General features: G+C 37.9%; 1 protein-coding gene across 5 annotated transcripts in view; it reads left to right on the top strand.

The window, feature by feature from the left end:
• NFKB1 (nuclear factor kappa B subunit 1) overlaps positions 1-27,079 on the top strand; it is a 120,463-nt gene that overhangs the window by 6,593 nt on the left and 86,791 nt on the right. For 3 of the 5 annotated variants that reach the window (XM_059172063.1, XM_059172056.1, XM_059172084.1), the window contains exons 2-3: positions 17,764-17,809; positions 23,196-23,271. In XM_059172063.1, coding sequence (XP_059028046.1) covers positions 17,771-17,809; positions 23,196-23,271 — 115 coding nt within the window. In that variant the 5' untranslated portion in view covers positions 17,764-17,770. The remainder of the gene's footprint in view (positions 1-17,763; positions 17,810-23,195; positions 23,272-27,079) is intronic. The other 2 variants (XM_059172082.1, XM_059172071.1) reach the window with 1 other exon arrangement.

Here is a 27,079-nt window from a genome sequence, read left to right as displayed (position 1 = left end):
GTATGGTGGTGAGGCCAAAGGAAAAGAACCTCTTACAATTTATAGCATTTTGTATAATGCTCTCTGAATAACACAAGCACCTTTATGACTTATAAAGCTAAAATAAAGTTGATATAGAAGGATGGAAGGAGTATGAATGGCTGTTTATACAGAAGAAATTTAAAGTAGGAAGAAACATGAAGAAGGTAAAGAATAAAAATTAAACTTGATGCTTTTAGTTTTGTTGGATATTCAGGAAAGTACTTAAGGGAGTACACAAAACCATTAGTTTATATAAAATTAAAATAGAATGTAAAATCTAGGCAATAGAAAGATTATTATTATTATTTTTTTAATGGAAGGAGTAGGGGGCAGAGGGGCAAAAGGAGATGGAGAGAGAATCTTAAGTAAGCTCCGTGCCCAGCACGGGAGCTGGATCTCAGAACCCTGAGATCATGACCTGAGTCAGAATCAAGAGTCGGGTGCTTAACCAACTGAGCCATCCAGGTGCCCAGAAAAGATTGTTTTATACAAAGTATTCACACTGCTCATTTCAAGCCATCCAGGAAGCCTGGGAAAATATTTTGTTGGGGATGGATTAAAATGAACCAAAAACATAGCAAATCCCATACAATATTTATTTAATTCATTCATCTATTATGTAGTTGACATATAGTAAGGTATGTAAGTTAAGTGTGTGTGTGTTTTAAATCTATGAGTCTTAAAAATTTGGTCAAAATCAAGGATAATGAAAGCATAAGTAAGGATTTAGTGGGAGTGTCCTCTATAAAATTAGATCTTGAACTTTCTTACTGACTTAAATATGAATAACAAAAATAACCTAGAAAGTGAATCAATATTCCAGAGAAAAGGATGAATTCTATGTATCATGGAGGAGAAGGGGAGGGTCATGACAAAAAGAGAGATTGAAAAGAACTTTCCTTATAGGCATTTCACTGTGGCTTATCCTATTTTTGATTAATTAAAAACAATGGTTATTTCCCCTCATTCTGAAAACATTTTAAAGTCAGTTGTGATTCAGCAAACCTCAGTACACTTGGGAAATTAAAATCAAGAGGATGGTATTTGACAATTAAATGTATTTCCTTGCTCTCATGCCATAACATAACATTCAATTGATAAAGTATCGTTATGGTTTCTCTCCATGTCTTTACCCCATTTCCCATTTTAAGCACTTAACTAAATTTAACAAGTACACCTTAGAACATTTTAATATTTCCCGACTATTTTAAGATTTTATTTATTTATTTGAGAGACAGAGAACGCAAGCAGGGAGAGAGGGAGAAGGAGAAGCAGACTCCTCACTGAGCAGGGAGCCCAATGCCGGGTCCCAGGGTCCTGGAATGGTGACCAGAGCTTAAGGCAAACATTTAATCAACTGAGCACCCAGGTGCCCTGACTATTTTAAAACATTACCTTAGCAGTCATTTACCCTCAAGTTCTTTTTTATGATAGTCAGGGAAAGTATCCCATTTCTCTTAGAAAGTGTGCTGTAGGGCGCCTGGGTGGCTCAGTGGGTTAAGCCGCTGCATTCGGCTCAGGTCATGATCTCAGGGTCCTGGGATCGAGTCCCGCATCGGGCTCTCTGCTCAGCGGAGAGCCTGCTTCCTCCTCTCTCTCTGCCTGCCTCTCTGCCTACTTGTGTTCTCTCTCTGTCAAATAAATAAATAAAATCTTTAAAAAAAAAAAAAAAGATTTAAAAAAAAAAGAAAGTGTGCTGTAAAGGCCAAATAGGAATTAGTCCAAGTTGTTTATGAAGGTGGTTCAATCTTTTGTTGAAATAGATGATTCGAGGGACGGTTATGCTATATTTACTAAACATATGTTAAACTGAAGGAATCCAGGCATTCAAGGTAAGCCACAAAAAAACAGTAATTTTATTGCTGAGCCACTTAGGTATCTTCGCGTAGATATCCGCATCAGTATGCCAGTATCAAATTTATGGTCATGCTCATTGACCAACTTGCAGTCCCTCCCCGACCCCCCATGCACATTAAGGAGTGCAGTTGTTAGCCCACCATGATCCATTTGGTAGGTTCCCCATGCCAGAAATCTAGGAGACCATTCTTCATTCCTAGTCATTTATCTCCTCCGATCACCAAGTTCTGTTAACTCAGCCTCCTCCTCACCTCCCAAATCCATCCCTTCCTCATTGAATTCCTAACTTTCATTTTCGCATTGTCTCCTGATTCATTATCTCCTTCTATTCCATCTTTCATTCCAGCATAAAGGTCAGCTTTCTAAAGCGCAAGTCTGATCATGTCACAGTCTTTATATTTCTGAAATCAGTCTCTGTTGTCTTCACAAGCTGATTCCTGCACAGCTCACTTCCCACCCTTGCTCCTCGCCAATCCCCTATTTCTCAGATCATCCACATCAATTTTCAGTTCCTTATTCTCTGTATTTTCTCACTTTGAATGCCTCTGCATACGCGCTCCCTGTGTGAGGTGTGTCCTTTCCTTCCTAGCCAACTTCTCAACCTCTGTAGATGGTTGGGGCGTCATCATTTCTCTCTCTTTTTCTCCTCTATCCATTCTCCCTGACCTCATCCTGAAGTTACGTGCTTGCAATCCATCTTCTCTTGACATATTATGTTTTCTAGAAAGAAAATATCTTGAGGGTGGGGATTTTATCTTACTTTTTCTTTGCATAGCACCTGGTAAGTTTGCTAAATGAGTAAGTAAATAACTAAGGAGAATGTCAGCAGATACTGACTAGGTAGCTATTGATTAAGCTGTGTGGCTCTGGGCAAGCTAATTTCTCTGCATTTCATTTTTCCTATGTATAAAAATGAGAGGGTTAAACTAAATGACCATCTACTTCTAAAATTCTTTCTTTGATATAATCATATTATTTGGAAGCGTTCAGATTTTCTTGCTCTATTGAGCAAAGTCACCCTAAAGAAAATGCGCATGTGAGCAGGTACAAAGATAATTCTTGACTGTCATTATGATAATGTGAGGAACTGTTCATTTTTGCATTTTGAGTTATCATTTATGGTCTTAGTCTAGTTTCATTCTGACATCAGGTGTTTCTGGGGTTGCACCTTTTTGTTATTAATCTCTGCCGTAAACTTAAATTCACATTTCTCCAAAGAAATTGAAGACACACTTGATACAGAAATTGAATATAAAATTCAATATTTTAACTATAGCTGGGTTCAAGCTCTCATTAATTATATAGTTGGAAGAGGAAAAAAGGGAAGTGGTAGTAATGTAAGCTCAGTCCTCATGTGTCAGAACAAGAACATAATGTCTAAAATTGACAAATTAAGAAAAAAGATATAAACATGGTGTTTGGAAATATGGAAAGAACCCCCATGAAAACCAAAAGAGAGAAAGTTAGGAGTGGTAAAAAGTCACTCTGAAAAGCAGGATTGAAGATGAAGAGAGGTGGGATAGGGAAATCTTTGCTTTTTTATAGAAGCTCTTCTACCTTTGCATAGTATGATTTTTTTTTAACCATTAATTCATTTGAATATACATTGGGTCCTTTCCAGTGCCAGGTTCGAGGAACGGTAATACTGAACAAGGCAGAAATCAATAATTTCATAGACTTTAGGTCATTTAATATTATCAGTTTTAAAATTTTTCTCTTTACATTAGCCTTTTTAAGATTGAAGAATTACATAGCTAAAAGATTGCATTAATCATAAAAGTATAGCTTTAGTGATTTACCTCAAAGTGAATACCTTAACTTAGGTGGTGCTCTAGAAAGAACATTACCAGCTCCCCAAAAGCCTTTTTTCTGCCCCTTCATGGTCAGGACCCCTACCCTTCACTCTCATTTAAAAGTCTTCACTAATGGGGTGCCCGGGTGGCTCAGTTGCTTAAGCCTCTGCCTTCTGCTTAGGTCATGATCCTAGAGTCCTGGGATCAAGCCCCATGTCAGGCTCCCTGCTTGATAGGGAGCCTATTTCTCCCTCTTTTCCCTGGCTGTGCTCTCTGTCTCTATCTCTGTCTGTGTCTCTCTCAAATAAATAATAAATTCTTTTCAAAAAATAGGTTTCACTACTGACTTTTGGATTGTAGGCATGTTGATTCCATGAGTCCACAAATAAATTCATCCACATACAATTGAAAATTGACTGAATGATTTCATTACTCCAAGGTACTAATAATGAGCTTCCCACAAGTAGGAACTGTGCTGTGGTTAAAAGCTCTAAGGTCAGTTCATTTAAGACTTTGATCACTAAACAAAATATGTTTGTAAAAGTAGAAAACAATTCAGATTTTCATATGAATTTGTCATTTATGAGTTTGAGTAAATATTTTGTTTATTGCCCAGCAGTCAAGGTCACTGATAAAGAGACATGGGAGAAAGAAGAATTCACATCAGACCTTATCAGAAATGGAAGAGAAGGGGCGCCGGGGTGGCTCAGTGTGTTAAGCCTCTGCCTTCGGCTCAGGTCATGGTCATGATCTCAGGGTGCTGGGATTGAGTCCCGCATCGGGCTCGCTGCTCCACAGGGAGCCTGCTTCCTCCTCTCTCTCTCTCTCTCTCTGCCTGACTCTCTGCCTACTTATGATCTCTGGCTGTCAAATAAATAAATAAAATATTAAAAAAAAAAAAAAGAAGAAATGGAAGAGAATGTAGTTCACTTTTTTCTTCCCTTTTACATTGACATCTGCATAAATTGAAGGATTTATCTATGGTCAATGTGGAAATGCCTTCATAACTAGATTTAAGGACTGAAAGTTCCCTGTATAAGACCTGATTTTGATGCTTGCAAATCATCATTTGTGTGTTTGTTTAATTGGAAGGTCACTGTTGTTCTTATTTCTTCAAGGAAACCTTCTTTCCCTCCAGAGCGATTGTCACCATATCCATAGAATCAAGCAAGTATTAATGGCTCACATGATTAATCCTTTTCATTTAAAACATAAAGGATGTACTTTTATAGATATGTGAAGATAAATAAAAATGAAAATCCAAACTGAAGTTGTCATACTCAAATTTAAGAGAACTTGTTTTCTCCCTATCTAATCAAAATAAGCTAATCTCCAATTCATAATTCTTGAGGTCTACTTCCTCTTCAGTCTGAAAATACAAATACTCCAAAATGGTGCTCAAGACAAAGGCCAGACATGAAATTAAAATTTGGTTGTACTCCATCTTTTTAATTAAGTCTTCATTTTTTTTTTTTAGAACGGTTTAAGATTTACCACAAAATTGATACAGTACAAAGATTTCCCCTACACCCTCGCCACTCTCTATGCATCGTCTCCCATTATCAGCATCTCCCATCAGGGTGTACATTTGTTACAGTTGATGATCCTACATTGACACATGGTAAGCACCCAAAGTCCTTAGTTTGTGTAAGGTTCATTCTTGGTATTGTGCATTCTTTGAGTTTGGACAAATGTGCAATGACATGTATCCATCATTATGGAATTCTACAAGGGTATATAAATGGCCTTTAAAGTCCTGTGTTCCACCTATTCATCCTTTATCCCCTCCCCCAACCATCATACTCTATTTTTAGAGAATAAATTTGTAGTAAATCAAATCCCTTTCCAATGCCACCTGAATGAAAGACCTCAAACTTAATGTATTGAATTGGTTTTTATGTGGAAATGGAAGGCAACAGTATCTCCTGAGTGACTTCAGTTATAACATGTAAGGTTTTCATCTAATTTACTGTAATCTTTTGTTTTTTAAGATTTTATTTATTTATTTGACAGAGAGAAATCACAAGTAGAAAGAGAGGCAGGCAGAGAGAGAGAGAGGGAAGCAGGCTCCCTGCCGAGCAGAGAGCCCCATGCGGGACTCGATCCCAGGACCCTGAGATCATGACCCGAGCCGAAGACAGTGGCTTAACCCACCAAGCCACCCAGGCGCCCCTAATTTACTGTAATCTTTAGAAAGCTTCTCTAGCTATACAAATTTAGATTCACCGTATTTCATCCGACTATACTATTAACAAAAGTAAATTTTACTCAGAATGGAATCTGCGATTTAGTATATATGGCACTTAATTATAATATGATAGAAAATGTCCAGAATATCTTTTTGACCCTATAAATTTCATTCATTTATGATTGAGAAGACAAGCATAGGCAAAGATTCATACTTAGGGAACACATTAGAATGCATTCTGATCTAAGAAAATCCCTGTCCTCCATGGGTACAGTAGACATGATACAGCAAGAATTTATATGCTTCTATCACACAGGGAAAAGAAGTTATATTTACTATGTTTTATTGATTCTAAGAGGTACTTCTCCCCCCTCCCAGATTAATATCTTTACTTAATTATATGTAGTTGAGGATTTTCTAGGAATCTTTCTGTTATTGATTCTAATTTAATTTTATTGTGTTTAGATAACATATCTGTATGCTTTCACTTCTTTGAAATTTATTGAGACTTGTTTTATAGTCCAACATATGGTCTGTCTTGGTGAATATTCCATGTGCACTTGAAAAGAATGTGCCTGCTAGTCATTGTTGTGTTCTATACATGCACTTAGTTTTATTAAGGATGATGTTCCTACACTTTCTATATCTTTACTGATGCTCTATTGATTTGCTTTCATCAGTTACTGAGAGAGGAGTGTTAAAAATGTTAACTATAATTATATATATTTCTGTTTCTTCCTTTAGCTGTGCCACTTTAGCTTCTTGTATTTTGAAGCTCTGTTAATATATGCATATGCATTAAGATCATTATTTCTCTGTGATGAATTGACCCTTTTATTCTTAAGAAATGTTTCTTTTTGCCACCGGTAATATTTCCTCTCTTGAAATCTACTGTATCTGATATTTTACTATAACCTGCTTTTTATATCTAGTATTTCCATGGTGTAACTGTCATAACTTTCCATCCTGATACTAAACTATTTGAGTCTTTAATATTAAAGCATAATTTTCATGAAAAGCATATACTTGGGTCTTGCTTTTTTTTTTTTTTTTTAAAGATTTTATTCATTTATTTGACAGACAGAGATCACCAATACGCAGAGAAACAAGCAGAGAGAAAGAGGAGGAAGCAGGCTCCTCGCTGAGCCGAGATCCCAATGCAGGGCTCTATCCCAGGACCCTGGGATCATGATCTGAGCTGAAGGCAGAGGCTTTAACCCACTGAGCCACCCAGACGCTCCAGGTCTTGCTTTTTTTGTCCAGTCAGACCATCTCTACTTTCTTTTGGTCTGTTTAGTCCATTTTCATTGAATCTAATTATTGATATAGTTGGGCTTAAGGTACCATCTTGGTAATTATTATATACTTGTGCCATCTGTTTGTTCTTTACTGGTTTTTCCCTCCTCTCCTGCCATCTTTTGAATAGGTTAGTTTTTTAAAATTCCATTTCCTCTCCTTCATTGGATATATTTTAAACTGTTTACTTTGGGGATCACAATACGCACCCTTGAGTCTACCACAAATAAATACTGTAATATTTCATATATAACGTAAGAACTTGACAGCGGTATACTTCCACTTATCCTTTTCCCTTCCTCTGTGCTATTTTTGTTCCACATTTTACTTCTGCATATGTTACAAACCCAAAAATAGATCATATTTTTTAATAGCACACAAGAAAAAAGGTCTTATACTTACCCCCGTTGTCATCATCTTTGGCCTTTTTTATTCATCCGTGTACATCCAAATTGCTATCCAGTATAATTTCCCTTCATCATGAACAGCTCTCTTTAACAGGCTGCAGACCTGCAGAGGATGAATTCTCTCAGCTGTTGCTTATTTGAAAAATAATCTCAATTTCACCTTAATTTTTAAAGGGTATTTTGCTGAGTATGGAACTGTACACTAATCTTGTTTTTCCTTTCAGTATTGTCATCATTGTTTCTGATAAGTCAGCCATCATACTTATCATTATCCCTGCTTGTCCCTGAGTGTTTTTAGGATTGTTTTCTAGAGCATTAATTTTTATCAGTTTTTGTTGTGATGTGACTTAGCATGGTTTTGTCTTCATCCAACATGGCATCTTTGAGATTCATGGATCTATGGGTTGATTTTGTTTTTTTTAAACCAAATTTGGAAAATTCTTGGCCATTATTTCTTCAAATATTTTTTCTTCTTTCTCTCTAGGACTCTAAATGACACATATAAGACCACATGATATCATCTCATAGGTCATGAAAGGTGTCCTAATTTTTTTCTGCCTTTTGTCTCTGTGCTTCAGTTTAGATAGATTTTATTGACTAATATTCAAGTTTATTGATCCTTTCTTCTATAGTGTTCAATATGCTGATCAGGTCATCTAATAAAATCCCATTTTGATGTAGAATTTTCTATTGGCTCTTTTTCTTTTTTATTTCCATTTCTCTTCCAAGATTCCCTATCCATTTAGTATGTTCATTTTTTCCTTTATTTTCTTGGACATATTGCTACTAACAGTTTTAAAGTCATTGGTTGCTAATTCTATAATTTGTGTCATTATTTTCTTTTGAGTCATATTCTCCTACTTCTTTGCATGTTTTGTCCTTTTTGTTGTACTCTGTGGGTACTATGTTGTAGAGATATGTATATTTGTCTTCCTTTAAACAGTGTTGAGTTTTGTTGTAATAGGCAATAAATTTAACTGGTGAATACCTGGTTTTATAAAGTTGGGCTTAGAGTAGACTTTATTCTAGGGTATGCCCCTTATTCCAGGAACATGATCTTTCTGGTGTCAGAGCTAAATGCTCAGATTGTTCAGTGATGTCTCTTCATCCTGGATGATTGGAACGTCAGTGTTTGTCATAGGTTCCCAAAACTTCTAGAATTTCCATTCAGCTCTTAGATCCCTGACAACTGTTTTTCTAGTAGGCTTTATAGAATCTTGTCCTGCACTAGCACAGCTTAGAATGTATTCATTACCAGAGGTGACCCCATGCAGATTTCTGAACGTTTTTGTCTATGTAAATTCCTCATTTCTGGTACCCTGCCCAGTGAGACTGGAGATCTCTGTTTGGACTCTACTTCCTTGTATCATGGTTTGGAACACAGTCAAAGAGTGATTTTAGAGCTCACCTCAATTGTTTCCATGCCCAGTGTCTTCCATTATTCCTCAGTTATTTTGTATAGTTTTACAGTTGTGTTGGGCGCGTTCAATAATCATTACCCTGTCATGACTAAAACCAAGAGTCCACATTTTGACAAATCTGAAATTGCAGTGTTTCCTACTATTAATATAATATCATTTTTTAAAAGTACTTAGTATTTATTAATTTGGTGATACAAAGAAGTGAAGCTCTTGTATCTACTTTTCAGGCATTTATATCCGTAAAGAAGATGGTAAATATATAAAGTTAAATTGTAGTAGATCAGTATGTTGTCAGGTGTAAAGTCACCAGTACACCTAAGTGTTAGAGCCCTTGTGTGGACTGCATAGCTGTAGGTTACAGAAGAAATACCGGCTTGAAGAGTCGGTAATACATAAGTAAGAAAGATGGCATTTCAGGATGTAAGGCTACCATGAACAAAACACAAGGTGGAAGTGAACAAGGCATTTTTGAATTATCGATCAGTCTGTCTATAATAAAGCGTTTTGGTTAGGACATAGGAACAGATGATGTTTATAATACGATTTAATATAATAAATAATAAGCTGAGTGGTTGATGGGCTTTTGACCTTATAAAGGAGAATAGTAGGGAGGCTACTACTATCATTCAGAAGTGAGGCAGTGAAAGTTCAACTAGAATACAACAGTGGGAGTGGAAAGAGGGGGCAGATACAAGAAATAATACAAGGAAGAAATCAGCAGGAATCAGTTATTAACTGAATATGTGTGAAATAAGGAGAGGGAAAGGAGAAAAAGGTGACAGAACTTTTGACCCTGAGTACCTGAGACAATGATATATTGGCAGAAACCAGGAAGTCAAGAAGAGAGCCATTGCTGCAAGAATGATTAATTTGATTTTAGAGAGTTGAAATTAAGATTTTAGAGAATTGAAAGTACTAAAAGGTTTATTGTTTCTTAATGATATCTGTGCTTAATGCTAGTAACAATGTATTAATACTTATATTTTGAAGGTTTTACAGTACTAATTTTATTTCTGTTTGCATTACAGTATTTTTGGCTAATGTACTTGTTTCCTTTGTTTTATTAGGAACTGAATAAGCAAATATAGTAAAAATGAGTACAGAATGTGGGGGTGGGGAATAGGTTCTGAATAGGACCCTAACAAAGAAAATATAATTACTGAATTGCCAAGATAACTAAACCACTCCATACACACCCTCCATTTCCTGTGGTACTTACCATGTTGCATTGCTTTTGCCTATATGTCTTCCTACCTACTAAACTGTTGCATTCGTTTGCTTTTGCTGTGTAAAAAATTACCACAAAGCTAATTAAAACACAAATGTTTGTTATTTCCCTCAATTTGGTAGACTCTGTAGGTCATCTGGTCTGGGCTGGTTCTGCTGATCTTTGAAGTCTTTTGGTTGCTTATCTGATGCTGTTTGGTTTAGGGGGGTGTCCAGTAGGACCTCTCTGCTCCACAGGATCTCCAATTCTCCAGTGGGCTAGCTCATGCTTGTTCACATGGCAGCAGTGTTCCAAGAGAGCAAGAATTGCTGTTGCAAGGCCTCTCTTGAATCTCTCTCTTGAAAAAGCCTCTCTGGCTTTTTTTTTTTTTTTTAAAGACTATTTATTTGACAGACCGAAATTGCAAGTACGTAGAGCAGAGGCAGCAGAGAGAGAGCAGAGGCCGGCAGAGAGAGAGATCACAAGTAGGCAGAGAGGCAGGCAGAGAGAGAACGAGAAGCAGGCTTCCCGCTGAGCAGAGAGCCTGATGCAGGCTCGATACTAGAACCGTGAGATCATGACCTGAGCCGAAGGTAGAGGCTTAATCCACTGAGCCACCCCAGGTGCCCCTGAAGCCGGCATTTAAAACTCACACTTCTATCTTATTCTATTTGTCAGAGCAACTTACAGGCCTGCTAAGATTCAAGGGTTGGAGAAGAAATAGATTTTACCTTTGGGTGGAATTGCAAAGAATGTTTGGTCATTGCTTCCAATCTACCACAACTGTGGGCCCTGGGAATACACTCTTGTATATTTTGCTGTCATGGGAAACTGACACATAGTAAGTCTAAATTTTTTTTTTCAATGAATGACTAAATTAATGAAGGAAGGAATGCTTTCAAGGAATATTTCAATATACCTTAGTTTTAAAGATCTACATTCTTTTATTCTACCATTAGTGAGTATAGTGTTTTCTATGGACATATTTTAGAAAGGGAGTCTCTTTATTCTCCTTCTATCCTTTGTAATTGAACAAAAGAGATATATATTTTTAAAGATTTTATTTGTTTGTCAGAGAGTGAGAAAGAGAGCACAAGCAGGGGGAGTGGCAGGCCGAGGGAGAAGCAAGTTCCTAAAGAAGCAAGGAGCCTGACATGGGACTCGATCCCAGGACCCTGGGTCATGACCTGAGCTGAAGGCGGATGCTTAACCAACTGAGCCATCTAGGCCTCCCCAGAGGAGATATTTAAAACAAAACAAAATAAAAAGCAGCTATTGTTGTTCTGGTATTTTCACCTTCACATTTGACTATCTCAGGAAGAACTCACTTGAGTGCGTTGTCACAGTCCTACTCTGCTATTTGGGCTATGCACTGAATGGACTAGCTCCAACCTGAACATGCAGGAGACCTGGAGCAAAAATGCTGGATTAGAATGAATTAAATTTTAAGTCAAGGAAAAAATCAGATCTGCCTCCTAGGTAGATGAACGAACCATAGTCTACAGAGTCAGATTAGCTAGCATTACTCTGTCAACCTCAGCCAATGACTTGCTGTCAGTAAACCTCGGTTTTCTCCTCCGGGACCATATTTCTCAGGAATATTGTGAAAATTAAGTGAAATGTGTAAATCATGCTAGTGCTTCCTGATTCATTGGTAGTAATTGATGAAGTTTAGTTCTTTACACATGTGAACCAAAGTACTGTTATATGATGGCTTTCATCAGGTTTCTCTTTTGTGGCATTACTGACATTTGGGTTCAGGTATTTCTTCATTGTAAAGGGTTGTCCTGTACGTTACAGGGTCTTTAGCAGCATCTCTAACCTCTACACACTAAATGCCAGTAGGACTGTCCACTGTGTCACACTGCCAGTGTGATAACTAATAGTGTCTCCAGACATTGCCAAATGTCCCTAGTGACAAAATACGCAGACATTTGATTCAACAGTAATAAGGATAGAGATAAAGAGGGAATGTGGCAGTGTACCCATACATGTGGGATAGGAAAGAAAAGTACTTGATTCTTCTCAGAATGCCTAAAATACTTCCTATCTGTATTACTTTTCCCATAACCTAACATAAACTAGTTTATTATGCTCTAACAAAATGCTTAACGTTTACTGTGTGCCAATGACTATGCTAATATGCTTTACATGAGTTAACAGTTGGAGGTTGTGTATGTATCTTCTCTCTCTATTGGATTGGCATTCCATCGTGGACAGGGACCTGTACTAGCTCCAACCATGATGTGTTTGTACTTCTGAGGGAGCTATTTTCTCTGTTGGTCACATTGGTAGCATTGCACCCAAGTAAAGCATTAAGGAGCTGAAAATGGGTGGAGGTATGGGAAACATGGAAAATGAGTTTATAGGAATCTAAATGTAGTAGATTACAAATACTGATTTTTTTTAAAAAAACTTGTAATAAACAGCTATTTTGTGAAAAGTAACCACTAACGTTTCTTTCATCATCATAAACTCACATATCAGAAGAAAGGTGTAAATAAATAGCCCCCTTTTTTTTTTTTCAAAGATTTTATTTATTTATTTGACAGACAGACAGAGACCACAAGTTGGCAGAGAGGCAGAGAGAGAGGGGGAAGCAAGCTCTTGCCGAGCAGAGAGCCCGATGCGGGGCTCAATCCCAGGACCCTGAGATCATGACCTGAGCCGAAGGCAGAGGCTTAATCCACTGAGCCACCCAGGTGCCCCAAATAGTCCCTTTAAAGTTAAATTTTTTCTGTTATATTTATTTGAAGAGGATTCCAGTAGTGCTTACAAACTGCTCACTCATTCATACTTCATGTGTGATTCACTATGTCATTAATTGTTAAAGATGTTGGAGTTAAACTTTTAAGTTCAGCATGGCATTTTTCTTTTTTCTTAAAAACATGTATTTCTAATTACATAAATGAGTTAGAAAATTAAAACATAGGAACGTATAACTTAGGTAGTAATAATCTCCATGTCACTATATATGGATACGAATTATTCTTTTTTATTAATTATTTTTATTAACATATAATATATTATTAGCCCCAGGGGTACAGATCTATGAAGCATCAGGCTTACACACTTCACAGCACTCACCATAGCGCATACCCTCCCCAATGTCCATAACCCCACCACCCTCTCCCTACTCCCCCACACCCCAGCAACCCTCAGTTTGTTTTGTGAGATTAAGAGTCTATTATAGTTTGTCTCCCTCCCTGAATTATTCTTTTTAACAGCCACGTAATATGTATGGTAAGAGTGTAACAATATTATAATTAATCTGGCATCAAAGGACATTTAGGTTGTTTCCAGTTTTTTGCAGCAATGCATATCCTTGTACTAATTTTTTTTTTTTTGCACATTTGCTCATATAATTCTTTAGCACAGATCTCTGGAAGTGGGATTGCCAAATCAAAAGATAATCTCAGTTGAATGTTTCCCATTATATGTAGTACACACATGTGTAAACCTTACAGTACATTTCCTCTGGAAAATTCTTCTGTCTAGATAAATAGGCTTTATCTATATCAATTTATTATTCAACAGAAATGGTGAAAGTCACTGTCTTTCCTCTAATTTCATCTTCACTGCTATCTAGATTGTTATTAAAATTATACCTAAGTGGTGTCTGTTATAGCTGAATATAATCTTGGAAATAGACCCTTATCTGATTCCCAACTGCATCCTCTGAATGGCACCTAAAATTCTGTTTTTTGAACTGCAGATTGTCAATGCGTTTGAAAAGCTTGTTTTTCTTTTTAATGAAATCTAATAGAACAAAAAGGGTATGTTTCCTTACAGCGGGCCCTGATTAAAAAAAAAAAAAAATGTGAATATATTTGATCCTAGAAAATTCCTCCACTTATAAGGAGGGAAGTGGCCTTGGTCGTGCTCCCTTCACTAAGAACTCTTTATGCTGGCCTTTGATGTCAGTGGTAAGATTGTCACAGATGTGCAGCAAATAATCCATTAGACTTTTCATGTAGAACTCATCACATGTTTAGAACTTAGCCAGTTACATTATGCTTCTCAAGTGAGAAACACAAACAATCCCAGGAGAAGCTCTTTTATTGCTACCTGGCTATATTTTCTATTTCTCTTTCCACAGTGTGAACATTTTCCTGAAAACCTCACCATTGGGAGAGAGAGATGCAGAGCTTAGGCCCATCTTCTCACTAGTCAACCCAGTATCTTCCTTTCTGTTTCAAGGTCCTTCCTCAAAAGCACAGAACTGTGCGAAGGGAAAGTGAGAGACGAGCTCAAGGAGCAGGGGGCCGGGAGGGGCTTTCCCTGGTCTTTCCTGATCCTTCAGTTCCAAAGGCTTAGTTGGTGTTTCAGAATTTTGAAATAAAACTTGCTTTTACAATTAATGCAAATATGACTCAGTGATTCACCCTTTCCAAAGAATTCTTGGTTTTTTTTTACTTTTTATTTTTAAAATTATGAGCTAACATTGACATCACTCTGAGGGTTCCTGTTACGTCAGCTCCTCATGGTGAATTTAACTGCCTTACAAAGCCCGTAGAAGTTCAGATTTCAGTCACCACCCGGGTATCTCTTGGGCTGCGATTGGGCTTTTAAAATCATGATCTTTTGACACACGTTTCTGTGAAAAGCCTGGGGAAGATGTTGGGAGGAAGACTATGTTTAATTGGGAAATTTGTCCATTGCCTACAGTTTAGAGATTCCTGTTCAAGTTTTAACTATAGTAAGGATTGTGATAAGAACCCTGTTACAGTTAGAGTAGTTTTAGTTGAGTTTTTAAAATCAAAGTGAGGGCCACTGTATTTTAAATCCATACATTCAAAGGTCAGGAAATGATCTACAGCTATATGTACATGTACACACACATATATATTCAAAGTCACAGGTACTCAATGGATTCTATCAGTTTAATAAGTCAGTGGTCTTGCTTACATTAATGGAAAGCCTAAAGGCAAAAAGGAAATAAAAAAAGATCTTACTATTTGTCTTGGAAGCTTGGACTCTTTATGGTGTTCTAAGAATAAGGATTTTCCACATGGAATATTGTAACTGCCATTAACACTGCATTTCAGTGTAACACTGACTATTTTATTAGTATTCTCCAGGTAACTGAAAATTATGATGATGACTATATAATATAGATATATACCTAAGTACATATAAAAATCCAGGTTTACAGAGCGAGTTATGATTTGTTCTTTGAATGGGCATTTATTAGTCAACTAATCTACTCCAAGCTCAACAAAATTCTGCTGTTCTCAGAGGTTGATCCCATCAAAACCTCTATTTTACAGATGAGGAAACAGAGGCCATAGTGAGTTTCATTGTATATCCAAAATCACACACTCAGCAGTGGGAAAATGCTGGAATTTTGAATGACTTCATTCCTTTTTACTATATAAGGGCAATTTTCCCTTTTTTTAAAGCTACTTCTCTTAATTGATTACAGTTATTTCTCAATCTTTAGCAGTTTTATGTTTTAGACAAATATTTCTTTCCAATCTGCATGGAGTTCTTATTTACTGGACACACTTTTTTCCCTTCTGCTGAAGTTGAACCCTGCTCTGTATGCCGCTAGCAACCCTCACGAGGCTTGCTCAGTCCTCGTCAGGCACGAGGGCTCTGGCAGGAGAGGATTTCATGGGAACCAGGGTCCTCTTTGGAGGATCTTGTCCTTACTGGAGATATATTTGTTAGGGTAAAGGTTAGCCTGTTTTTAAAAAATATTTTTATTAATATTTATATTAACATATAATGAATTATTTGCCCCAGGGGTACAGGTCTGTGAATCGTCAGGCTTATACAGCTGACAGCACTCATCATAGCACATCATACCCTCCCCAATGTCCATAACCCAACCACCCTCTCCACCTGCCGCCCAGCAACCCTCAGTTTGTTTTGTAAGATTGAGAGTCTCTTATGGTTTGTCTCCCTCCCGATCCCATCAGCCTGTTTTACTAGAGAGACCCAGCAATACACTAGTCAAAGAACAAAGACACTTCTTCTTTCTCACACCATCACCAGTATTATCTGTCATTCATCATCACCCATGTGGAAGAAGCTAGGTCTCCTTCACGTCTAGGTTTTATCCAGCAGGAAAGAGAGAGAAGCGCACAAACATGAAGGACGCGTGGGGAGGGCCTCAAGCCCAGACCTGGAAGAGGCACGCAAATAGTTTTGACATTCCCCTGGTGAGCGTTTCAGCAAGTGGCCACCCCTAATTCTAAGGAAGTGTGGGGTAGAGTCAAGCTGAACAGTCACATTTCCAGCCACAACTATTACCATGCAAAAGGAGACAAACAGATTTTGGTGTGCAGTTAAGATTCTCACCCAGAATCTCAAGTGCTTTAAAGACTTCATGAAAGAAAAAAGAAAAACTTGTCTCAGGAATGCTGTATACCTGAAATTAATGTAAAATCGTGTGTCAACTGTATTTCAGTAAAAAATAGAAGAAAAATTTATTGGGGGAATTAATATTTGCTTTCAGCCTTTTTTTTTTTTTGTCCTTTAATCTTTCATGTAGATAGATCTAAAATTTGATCTAGGTAACTTTAATAAAATCAGCCTGTATTTAAAGTAATGATAAGGATAGTTCTTAAGTAAGTAAGCCCAAAATGATATGTGATTTTTAGATAAATTTTTTATCTGGCCACATGGTTTCTCACTTTTTTCAGGGTCTCCAGGTAGTCAAAGATTGCTAGGGCCTGCGGTACATTAATTTCTGGCTGGGATTGATTAAATCTGAGATGATAGCCTTGATAATAAGGACTCTTATAGTCTTTCCCTACCACTTTTTTTTTTTTAAGATTATCTGAGAGAGAGAGTACACATGGGTGTGCGAGTAAGGGGAGGGGCTGAGGCAGAGGGAGAGGGAGAATCTCAAACAGATTCCACTGTGAGCGTGGAGCCCGGCACAGGGCTAGATCTCAGGACCCCTCATGACTGAGCTGAAACCAAGAACCAGACACTTAACCGACTGAGCAGCCCAGGTGCCCTTCTCTACCACTTGGACAAGGGTAGGAAATGACTCCCTGAAGTGGAACGTGCTGGAGGGCAGAGCACTGCACACGTTAGCTGTCCTCCCCTGGTGCTGTGCAGATCACTGACAGGCCCCTCTGACAGCAGGAGGACCCTCTCTGAGCTTCTCAACTTGAACTCTGGGTAGAAAGCTTGGGCACAGTTCTAGGACCATCACAGAATTCATGAAAGGCTGGAAAAGAATCTACACGAAGCACTAAGACTGAATCTTCGAAGTCTAGGTGGTGACAAATAGAAGTGACCTCTAAGAATTGAATTATGTATGCTTTCTATATAGAGGATGAAGACTGGTTTCACCAAACTCCAGGACACTGTTGTGAGCTTGCCCCAATTTTGGATTGTACATATGTGGTAATTCCTTGATTGTGCAATTTTTCTGCTAGTAGATTTCAATTCCAAAAAGGAACTACTCTTCTAAGGTTGCTGTCCCCCCTTCTAAGATCTTTTAAAAAGGATTATGTCTGGTGTTACTGGAATAATGTAGTTTACTCCTACATGATGGAATTCTTAAGTGTCATTCCATTCTTATAGTTTGGTTTGGTTTTGTTTTGATGCACAGCTCCAGAATGGCAGAAGACGATACATATTTGGGAGCACATGACCAAGTAAGTATTGTAATCTCACCGATAATTTTTTTATAAATGGATTCATATTTTTAAATATACATGGCAGCAGTATTATTTATCAGGAAAACTCTAAAATTGGTAAAAAAAATTTTTTAATTGTTTTTGCCATTTCTCTGTCCCTCCATGTGAGGTCAGAGGGGACACGTCCTATAAAATGAGTAACTCAAATCCTCCTATCACACATACTATTGCATAAAAATTATATATGCTACAGGTCAAATGATAACTACCATATTAGTTTCCTTGGGCTACTGTAACAGATGATCACAAACCAAATGGCTTAAAACAAACAAACAAATATATGGGGCACCTGGGACATAGTCAGTTAAGCATACACCTCTTGGTTTGGGCTCAGGTCATGATCTGAGGGTTGTAGGATCAAGCCCGCATCAGGCTCTGTGCTGGGTGTGGAGCTTGTTTGGGATACTCTCTCCCTCCTTGTCTGTGTCGTCCCCCTTTCCCTCTCTAAAAACAAAACAAAGCAAGAACAGAAATATATTCTCCTACAGTTCTGGAGGCTAGGGATATCAAATCCAAAATCAAGATCATGACAGGGTATGTTACTTCTGTAAGTTCTAAAGGAGACTTGGTCTCAGGCCTCTCTCTCCTAGCTTGCCGTGGTTGCCAGCAATCCTCTGCACTCCTTGGCTCGTAGCTGGATTGCTTTTGCACGCCTACCTTCTTCCCTGTGTGTCTTCCTGTATCTTTGTACCAAATCTCCCTCTTCTTTCCTCTCACAAAGTCCCCAGTCATTGGATTTAGGGTCCATCCTTCAGTATGACCTCATCTTGACTTTACATCCATGCAGAACTTATTGCTAAGTAAAGTTATGTACACAGGCACTGGGAGTTAGGATTTGAGTGTATCTTTTGGGGGAAACACAAAATATTTTTTTTAAATTCATCTAACAATGAAGCAAATTAGTGTAATGAAAAGACCTCTGGCCTTAGAATTCAGATATCTTTATGTAGGTGCTGGCTGCTACTTATCATCTCTTAAAACTTGAGGCATCACTTAGCCGCCCACATCCCACTTTTCTCATTTGCAAAATAGGAATTCTAGTCCCATACTCACAAGGGTGTTGAAAAGACTGAATGGGCAGTGAATGTGTTTTGGGAACATAAAGCTGTTCATTATAAATTCACTTTCACTTATGAAGGGATTCCAGTGTCTTTTTTTCCCTTTTCACCCAACTTTTTACCCTGGAAAATTTCAGGCCTAGAGAAATATTGAATAGTCCAACAGATCTTGGTAGATTATTAATATTTTGCTTCCTCCCCATCCTTCCCTCCCTCCCTCTGTGTGTGTATGTATATATACAGATACATACATACAGACATATGTTTTTTATATACTTTATTTTAGATATATGTTAAATGAACCATTTGAAAGCAGCTTTCAGACTCTAGGGTAATTATAATAACAATATTATATTTTTAACTAATGATTTTTAAGAAGTATTTAAAATATTGAGATTTATTTATTCATCAGCTATTTATTGAGGCACTACTATGTACCAGAACATTGGCTAAGAAGGACTACAAAACAAGTGCTGCAGCTGCCATGCTAATAGGAATGGGACAGAAACATAGTTTCTATATGGTGATAAATGCCATTGTAGTAATTTGCACAAAATGATCCAGAAATGTCCAAAGTGATCACTCTGCTACCTAGGAGGGAAGGGCAGGGTTATGAAGGACTTTCCAGAGAAAGTCTATGTATGTTGTGATTTGGAATATGTAGTTTGCTAGACTAGATAAGGAGCGGGAATGCTAGGTAGCAGGACACCCTGGCCCGAGACTCATAACCATTTCACATTAAAACTTTAGCAGCGGGTGCCTGGGTGGCTCAGTGGGTTAAGCCTCTCTCTTCGGCTCAGGTCATGATCTCAGGGTCCTGGAATCGAGTTCCACATCGGGATCTCTGCTTGACGGGGAGTCAGCTTCCTCCTCTCTCTCTCTCTGCCTGCCTCTCTCTGCCTACTTGTGATCACTCTCTTTGTCAAATAAATAAATAAAACCTTTAAAAAAAAAAACTTTAGCAGCAACCACCTAAAAAGTGGATTTTCCAAATTTACACATGCAAACGTCAGTCAGGAAAATAAAACCAAAAGTGAAATACTTTTTAAAGTATCTGGTATCACTTCTTCAAATAAAATAAACTTGTGCAGCATTCACTACTCTTGATAATGTTCTGATTTATTTAGAAAGAATGAGTAGGCATTGCTTTTCACATTAAGATGCTCCTTTTGAATTTTATTGTACAAATGGTGATATAGGATCAATCTAGGAACACTTTCTTTGATTACAGCAGAAAAGATATTGGCTACTCATTTACCATTCACTTTTTTTTTTTTTAAGATTTTATTTATCTGACAGACAGATCACAAGTAGGCAGAGAGGCAGGCAAGAGAGAGGAGGAAGCAGGCTCCCTGCTGAGCAGAGAGCCCGATGCGGGGCTCGATGCGGGGCTCGATGCGGGCCTCGATCCCAGGACCCTGGGACCATGACCTGAGCCAAAGGCAGAGGCTTTAACCCACTGAGCCACCCAGGCGCCCCTACCTTTCACTTTTAATATGCTATCTCTAACATTGGAAGGCAAACTCTAACCAGCATTAGGGCTGTTCTGCTTGGTTTTAGACTGTGCTTTCCTGTCTATACGCAGGAAATCTTACCAACAAGAGATGGTCCTTTATGCCACACAAAAGTAAGACCTGCTGAAAACATTCATTTTGAGAGTTTTTCTTATGTGGGCACTTTTGTGATCATCAGCAACAGATGGGGTACGATCTGATAATTCCATTTTTGAGGCAAGAGGTTCTTGAAGTAGGTGGGTTTTTTTTTCCCTTGTCTCAAGCTTAACAGTATGTATTTCCTGAGGCATTCATGTCCTCAGTGAAATATCCCGCGGGTTTTAATGTATTCTGGAATTTGCTCTCCGACTGTGACCTAAAGCACGCAGCAAGCTGCAGCTCACAACGTGGCTTCTGTCTGCCTCGTCTGAAGTGGAGTGTGCGCCTCGCTTCCAAGACCAGTGCTCTGCTCTCTACTAGGTTAGTTTGGCCTCTCTACCTGCCGCAGAACCGGAGAGAAGACATTTTCTTCCCAGGTCATCTCTCTTACTCTGAGACCGACGGGCCAATACTCTCTGTAAGGTGGGGCCCATTTTTTAAGATAGCATAGGTTTTTTTTGTTTTTGTTTTTTCTAAAGATTTAATTTATTTATTTGACAGACAGAGATCACAAGTAGGCAGAGAGAGAGGAAGGGAAGCAGGCTCCCTACTGAGCAGAGAGCCTGACACAGGGCTCAATCCCAGGACCCTGAGATCATGATCTGAGCTGAAGGCAGAGGCTCCAATCCACTGAGCCACCCAGGGGCCCCAGTAGCATGTTTTTTGATTCCTATTATTTTCTTTCCAGCGAACAACAAATAGCATAGATAAACTTTACTCATAAGCACTGAAGTGGAGCAGATCTACTGTTCCTCAATTGAATTATTTGCATACCTCACAGCTGGATCTGAAATGTTCTTTATTTAAACACGGTGTTTCTTACTCTTGATTTAACTAGGCATGCTAGGCTCATAGGTCCCAGGAACCTCCAATAATATACTAATGAAAAAAAAAAGAGGGGTGCCTGGGTGGCTCAGTCAGTTAAGCATCTGCCTTCAGCTCAAGCATCAGCCTTCGGCTCAGGTCATGATCCCAGGCTTCTGGGATCGACCCTGCATCGGGCTCCCTGCTCAGTGAGGAGTCTGCTTCTGGCTCTCAGGTGCATGCTCTCTTGCTTGCTCACTCACTCTCTCTCAAATAAATAAATAAATGAATATCTTTTAAAAAAAGAAGGAGTAAATTGTAATGCTGGTTTTTCTTGTTGTTTAACACCAGCTTACTAACTAGCGTATCATAAAGAATGAAATACGGTTGGTTTATGTGCGGTCCACAGACGTTTCAAACAGATGACTTATTTAGATTGAAACAAATACTAAGCTCAGAAATACAAATTTTAAGTCCTGAATAAACTAATTGGAAGGGAAATTTTCTCTTGGGGTAGGTAATTATTAGTGACTTATCGAGATAGAATACATAATTCAATCAACACATACCACTTACCCACTGTGTTAGTTCTCTGTTGCTACTGTAACCAATTACCATCCGTTTAGTGACTTAAAACAACACAAATTTATTCTCTTACAGTCTGAATGTCAGAAGTCTAAAATCCAGGTGTTCGCAGGGCTGCGTTCCTTCTGGAGGCTTTCTTGTCCTTGCTTCTTTGAGCTTCTAGAGGAGGCCTACATTCCTTGGCCCATCACCCCTTCATCACATTAACTTCTTTTTTCCAGTCAGACCTTCTACTGTACACTTTGATCTCCTCCATCCCTCTTACTGGGCCCACTTAGATAATTCAGGATTATCTCTCTATGTTCCTATGAGAAAGAGAGAGAGCATGAGCAGTGGGGACTGGCAGAGGGGTGGGACTGGCAGAGGGGTTGGCAGAGGGATAGGGACAAGCAGAACTCCGCAGTAAGCAGGGAGCCCGATGCGGGGCTCAGTGCCAGGGCCCTGAGCTCACGATCTGAGTGGAAGTCACTCAACAGACCAAGCTACCCAGGCACTTTTGTGTTCATATTCTTAACTTAATTATATCTGCAAAATTATTTTTGCTCTATGAGATAGCATTTGCAGGTTCTGGGGATTAGAATGAAGTTGTCTTAGCAGGGAGAGTGCATTATCCAGCCTGTCACACCCACCAAATTCCAGGTATTTTGTATTGTGCTAGGTAAATAAAGGTAGGGGAAAAAAAAAGTGAGGGAGCTCTCTGCTGAGTTGTATCTGCTGCTTAGGCTGAAAGTTATATTTTCAATTTTTTTGTAAATCGCTCCAGGGCTATTGCCTAATTCTTATAGGTCTTGAAGTTGTATGGCTAGAGTAGGCATTTCTTTATCATCATAAAAGAAATATTTCTAGGATTTCTAGGACTATATTCCTATGCTCATATTTTTGAGAGTACAGTATAAATCATTTATTAAAAAAATATTAAGGATCTACTCTGCAATAAACAGACACTGGGACCTAAAGAAATACTAATAAGCAAGCTACACCGGGTGCTGGCTTCTGTGGACTTTATAGTTAGGTCATTTTTCTCAAATTCCTTTGTCACATAAACATGGCCCAAACATGTAAAGTTCTGTATACCTGAGAATTTCACTAGGTCTCATGAAAGTGTTTTTAAAATCCTGATTTGAAATATTTCCAGATTTTTTTTGCTTTGGTTATCCAATAATTGTTTTAGGTGTTCCAACTTCAAATATTTAATACAATGTTGGAAAAATAAGGATTGAATTATATAAATTTTCCTTTTTACAGATGTTTCCTTTGGATTCTTTGTCTCATACAATATTTAACCCAGAATTATTTCAACCAGACATGCCACTACCTACAGGTAAGAAACCTCTTCATTTCTGTTATCCTGCCATTTATTTTGCTTTTGCTTTTTTTTTTTTTCAAGATTTGCTAATAGCTTCTTTTAGACAGTCAGTAAGACTCCTAGAAAGGAAATGGTATATATGTTTTAAAAACCAACTGTCACTAGACTTGTTGGAACTATATTTGCACAAACATGTTCCACCCCTCTTACCCATTGTTTGACTTAAACAGTTGTTAGTCATATCTGTGAGGATGGCTTGGAAGGACTTTTTTTCTGGTAGCATTTTCCTTTTCACTCAGTCTTAATAGCTCTTGATTCTGTACAACTCCTCTTTCCTTTATCCCAGATGCACATGAAGTACTCTCCACTTCTCAGATCTATTCCCCAAACATTTATGTGAGTGTCTGTTGGGTGCCATCCACGATGCCAGGCTCTGGGGAAACAAAGTTTCTAAAAGTTTACAAAAATCATAAACATCATCTCAGTAGAGGGACGCCTGGGTGGCTCAGTTGGTTAAGCAGCTGCCTTCGGCTCAGGTCATGATCCCAGCGTCCTGGGATCGAGTCCCACATCGGGCTCCTTGCTCCACAGGGAGCCTGCTTCTCCCTCTGACTCTGCCTTCCACTCTGTCTGCCTGTGCTCACTCGCTCGCTCTCTCTCTGACAAATAAATAAATAAAATCTTAAAAAAAAAAAAAAATCATCTCAGTAGAAAAATCATCTTTTTAAAAAAAGATTTTGCCTTCACATTCTGACATTGGATAAAACTTGTGATAATCATCCTTCCTTCTAACATAACTATGTTTTAACATTAACAGATTGTTGAATCTCATATGAATGGTTTTAAAAATCAGCTCATTTCATCTCTTTTTATTTATTGATTTGTATGTAAGGTTTGTGTGATGGCTCTTTTTATGTGCTCCTCATATCACCAGTAGGACTTAACATACGCTCCCAAGCAGATTGAGTAAATTTTGTAAGATGTATATAGAACAGTTTTGTACTTGGGGCATCTGGCTGGCTCAGTTAGTAGAGCACATGACTCTTGATCCCAGGGCTGAGAGTTTGAACCCCATGTTGGGTGTAGAGATTACTTAAAAAAAAAAAAAAAAAAAACTAATAAAACAAACAACAGCAACAACAAAAAACAAAAAAACCTAGAGACTTTTGTAATCACTAAAGTGGACATCAGCTATTCTATTTACCGTGGACTTGGGTTGTCCTCATTGAAAGACTTCATCCGGTTTGGATCGTTCTCACTTAAAATTATTGTTGTTACTACAGTGCCCACTTTTCATTTTTTAGATCAAAAATGAAATGACCTTTTTTTTAAAATCTCTATTACGTATATGTAGGAATACTTGGGATGGAAAAAATAAATCTGCTCTATGTCCCCCTTCCTAGCAGAAGTCATGTACTGCTGAGGGCTGTCTTGCTTTACAAAGGGTATTTTGTAGGCTGCCGTGGTCTCGTGAAGTGCTGTGAATTCTGAGCCGTAGGTCAACTTCCTGTGAACAAGTAGAGATCTTGGTATCTTCTGCATTTCCTGTGAACTTTTTATTCTGGGGTTCAAAGTTCTTTCTTAGTATCAGTATTTTATTGAAAGCCTAGGAACTTGGTTCTGCCCCCGGAAAACATAAACATTTCCATTTAATGCTTTGTAAATGCCAAACAGTACTCTGAGTAGATGCTTTCTTAATGTTTTTATTTCATCAAGTTTATGGAGGTTGAAAAATCTCTGTAAATATGAGGTAGTCAGAGCTTCATGTTGTAGAAATTATTTTGCCATAGTATTAGAAAAACTCTTAAAATTATACCACAAAATCTCATATCCCTGTTATTACCTCATCATTTTTTTTTTAAAGATTTTTACTTATTTATTGAGAGAGAGGCAGTGAGAGAGAGCATGAGCGAGGAGAAATCAGAGGGAGAAGCAGACTCCCCATGGAGCTGGGAGCCCGATGTGGGACTTGATCCCAGGACTCCGGGATCATGACCTGAGCCGAAGGCAGTTGTCCAACCAACTGAGCCACCCAGGCGTCCCTACCTCATCATTTTTACTGTTATGTTTTTCCCTCTCTGTTGCAGTCCAGTTTTTATGATCCAAGATTTATGGATGTTTTATTCACATTTTAAAAGGGTAGAGAGGTTATGTAGACCAATATAACCTGTAATTCTTATATGGACTGTTGTATCTTCTTGAAATCTGAAACTATTAGTTCTACTACTTCTTGAAAACTCTCTGTGATAACATACAACTTTTAGGTCTATAATGTTATATGTAAGTTAAATTTTTCTACATAGTGGGATGTTACTTCATGGCATAGAAATGTGGCCAAAAGAAAATTGGCATTAAAATGAATACATGCATATCAAATCTAGTTTTCTAGTTGATTTAACTTTTGAGTGTGTTCGCTAAAAGAGAAAAATGGCCCCATTTCACTAATAAAATTCCCAAACCTGGGAATTTCTCATACTTAAAGGAAATTAAGCCATATAGCAAAAATAATAACAAACCTTCCAAGTATTTTTAGAAGAGTTATTAAGCGAGAGATTGCAATTTAATGTAAATGTGACCTAACTCTTCTGTATTTTCCATGACATACAAAGGTTACTTTTTTTAGAAGTCTCTCTTTTTGATTTAGCTTTCTAGAGGGAATATTTTTATGAGTAGATTGGTTACATTATCACACAAGCTGTATTAGTAGCATGAAAATATTTCTATTTCTAAGCAATTTTATCTCCTTATCAAAAATTAAGTCCTAGCCATTTTTTTGAGTTTTTAAATTGCAGCTTATTTCCTAAAAGTATTTTAAGGTATCCAGGATAAATTTCATATAGATAAAAGAAGATAATTTTCTTAAATTAATACTGCATTGGCCAGTCACTACCCATTTTTCCTTTCCTTGTGTATGTTTTGTTTCGAATTTAGTCATTTTTTAACTGACTTCCTTATAAATTTCTTGCATAGTAACAGGAAATAATTACACCTTTGTTTCCTCCAGTTCTCTAGCCTTATCCGGATTTGTCATGACACGGAGAAGATAAAAATAAATTCTCTCTTAAGTTATAGTTTATTTTTTAATTTCAAAATGAAGGTTTAAATCTTCATAAGCTTGTTTATCCAAAATATTATGAACTTTTGTTCTCTAAAAGAATAAACTTCTGGCTAAGAGACTGTAACGACTGAAATGAACACAGAACCGTTCTCTTAGAATTTTGTTGGTATCAGACATCCTAATTTACAGTCAAATGAGTGAGAAACATTATATGCCTCTGTTACAGAGCTGTGGGTTATTAGACTATTAACATAAAAACCAGCTGGAGAGCTTAGGGACTTTCTCATATCGAAATTTGATTTTATCCTGTCAGAGGTTCTGATTTGCCTTTGATTTTTCCAAAGTCAGATACAGTCAGGGTATAGATTAAGCTTCTAGTCTTCTTTATGTTCTTGCAATAATTTATTAAAATGCACCTATCTTCAGTTAAATTATTTTCAAAAAGGATTTTCTAAAATGCCTGTGCTGTTTTAGAGGAGTTGATGTGAGAGTAGTCAGTATTCAGAAATTGTACACAAACATCAAAAGCTATGAATTAGCAAGAAAAGTCCACCAGACTTTTGGTCTGATAGACCAGATGAAATTTGGGAGGGCAGGGGAAGCAACTTAGCCAGCTGGGGAATGAAGGCGGCACGTGGGGATTCAAATAAGGGAAAGGAACTGAACACTTAGTTCAGGAAGGGCAGGTAGCCTGAGATCACTCTGTGTGTTTCACGAATGTGGGTGCCAGCTCGATCTCTTCTACTTTCACATGAGGCTCATTAT

The sequence above is a fragment of the Mustela lutreola genome, chromosome 1, assembly GCF_030435805.1.
Source record: "Mustela lutreola isolate mMusLut2 chromosome 1, mMusLut2.pri, whole genome shotgun sequence".
In the NCBI taxonomy this organism is placed as follows: Eukaryota; Metazoa; Chordata; class Mammalia; order Carnivora; family Mustelidae; genus Mustela; species Mustela lutreola.
Note: the sequence above shows the minus strand (reverse complement) of the source record. Positions and strands in the feature narration are given on the sequence as shown.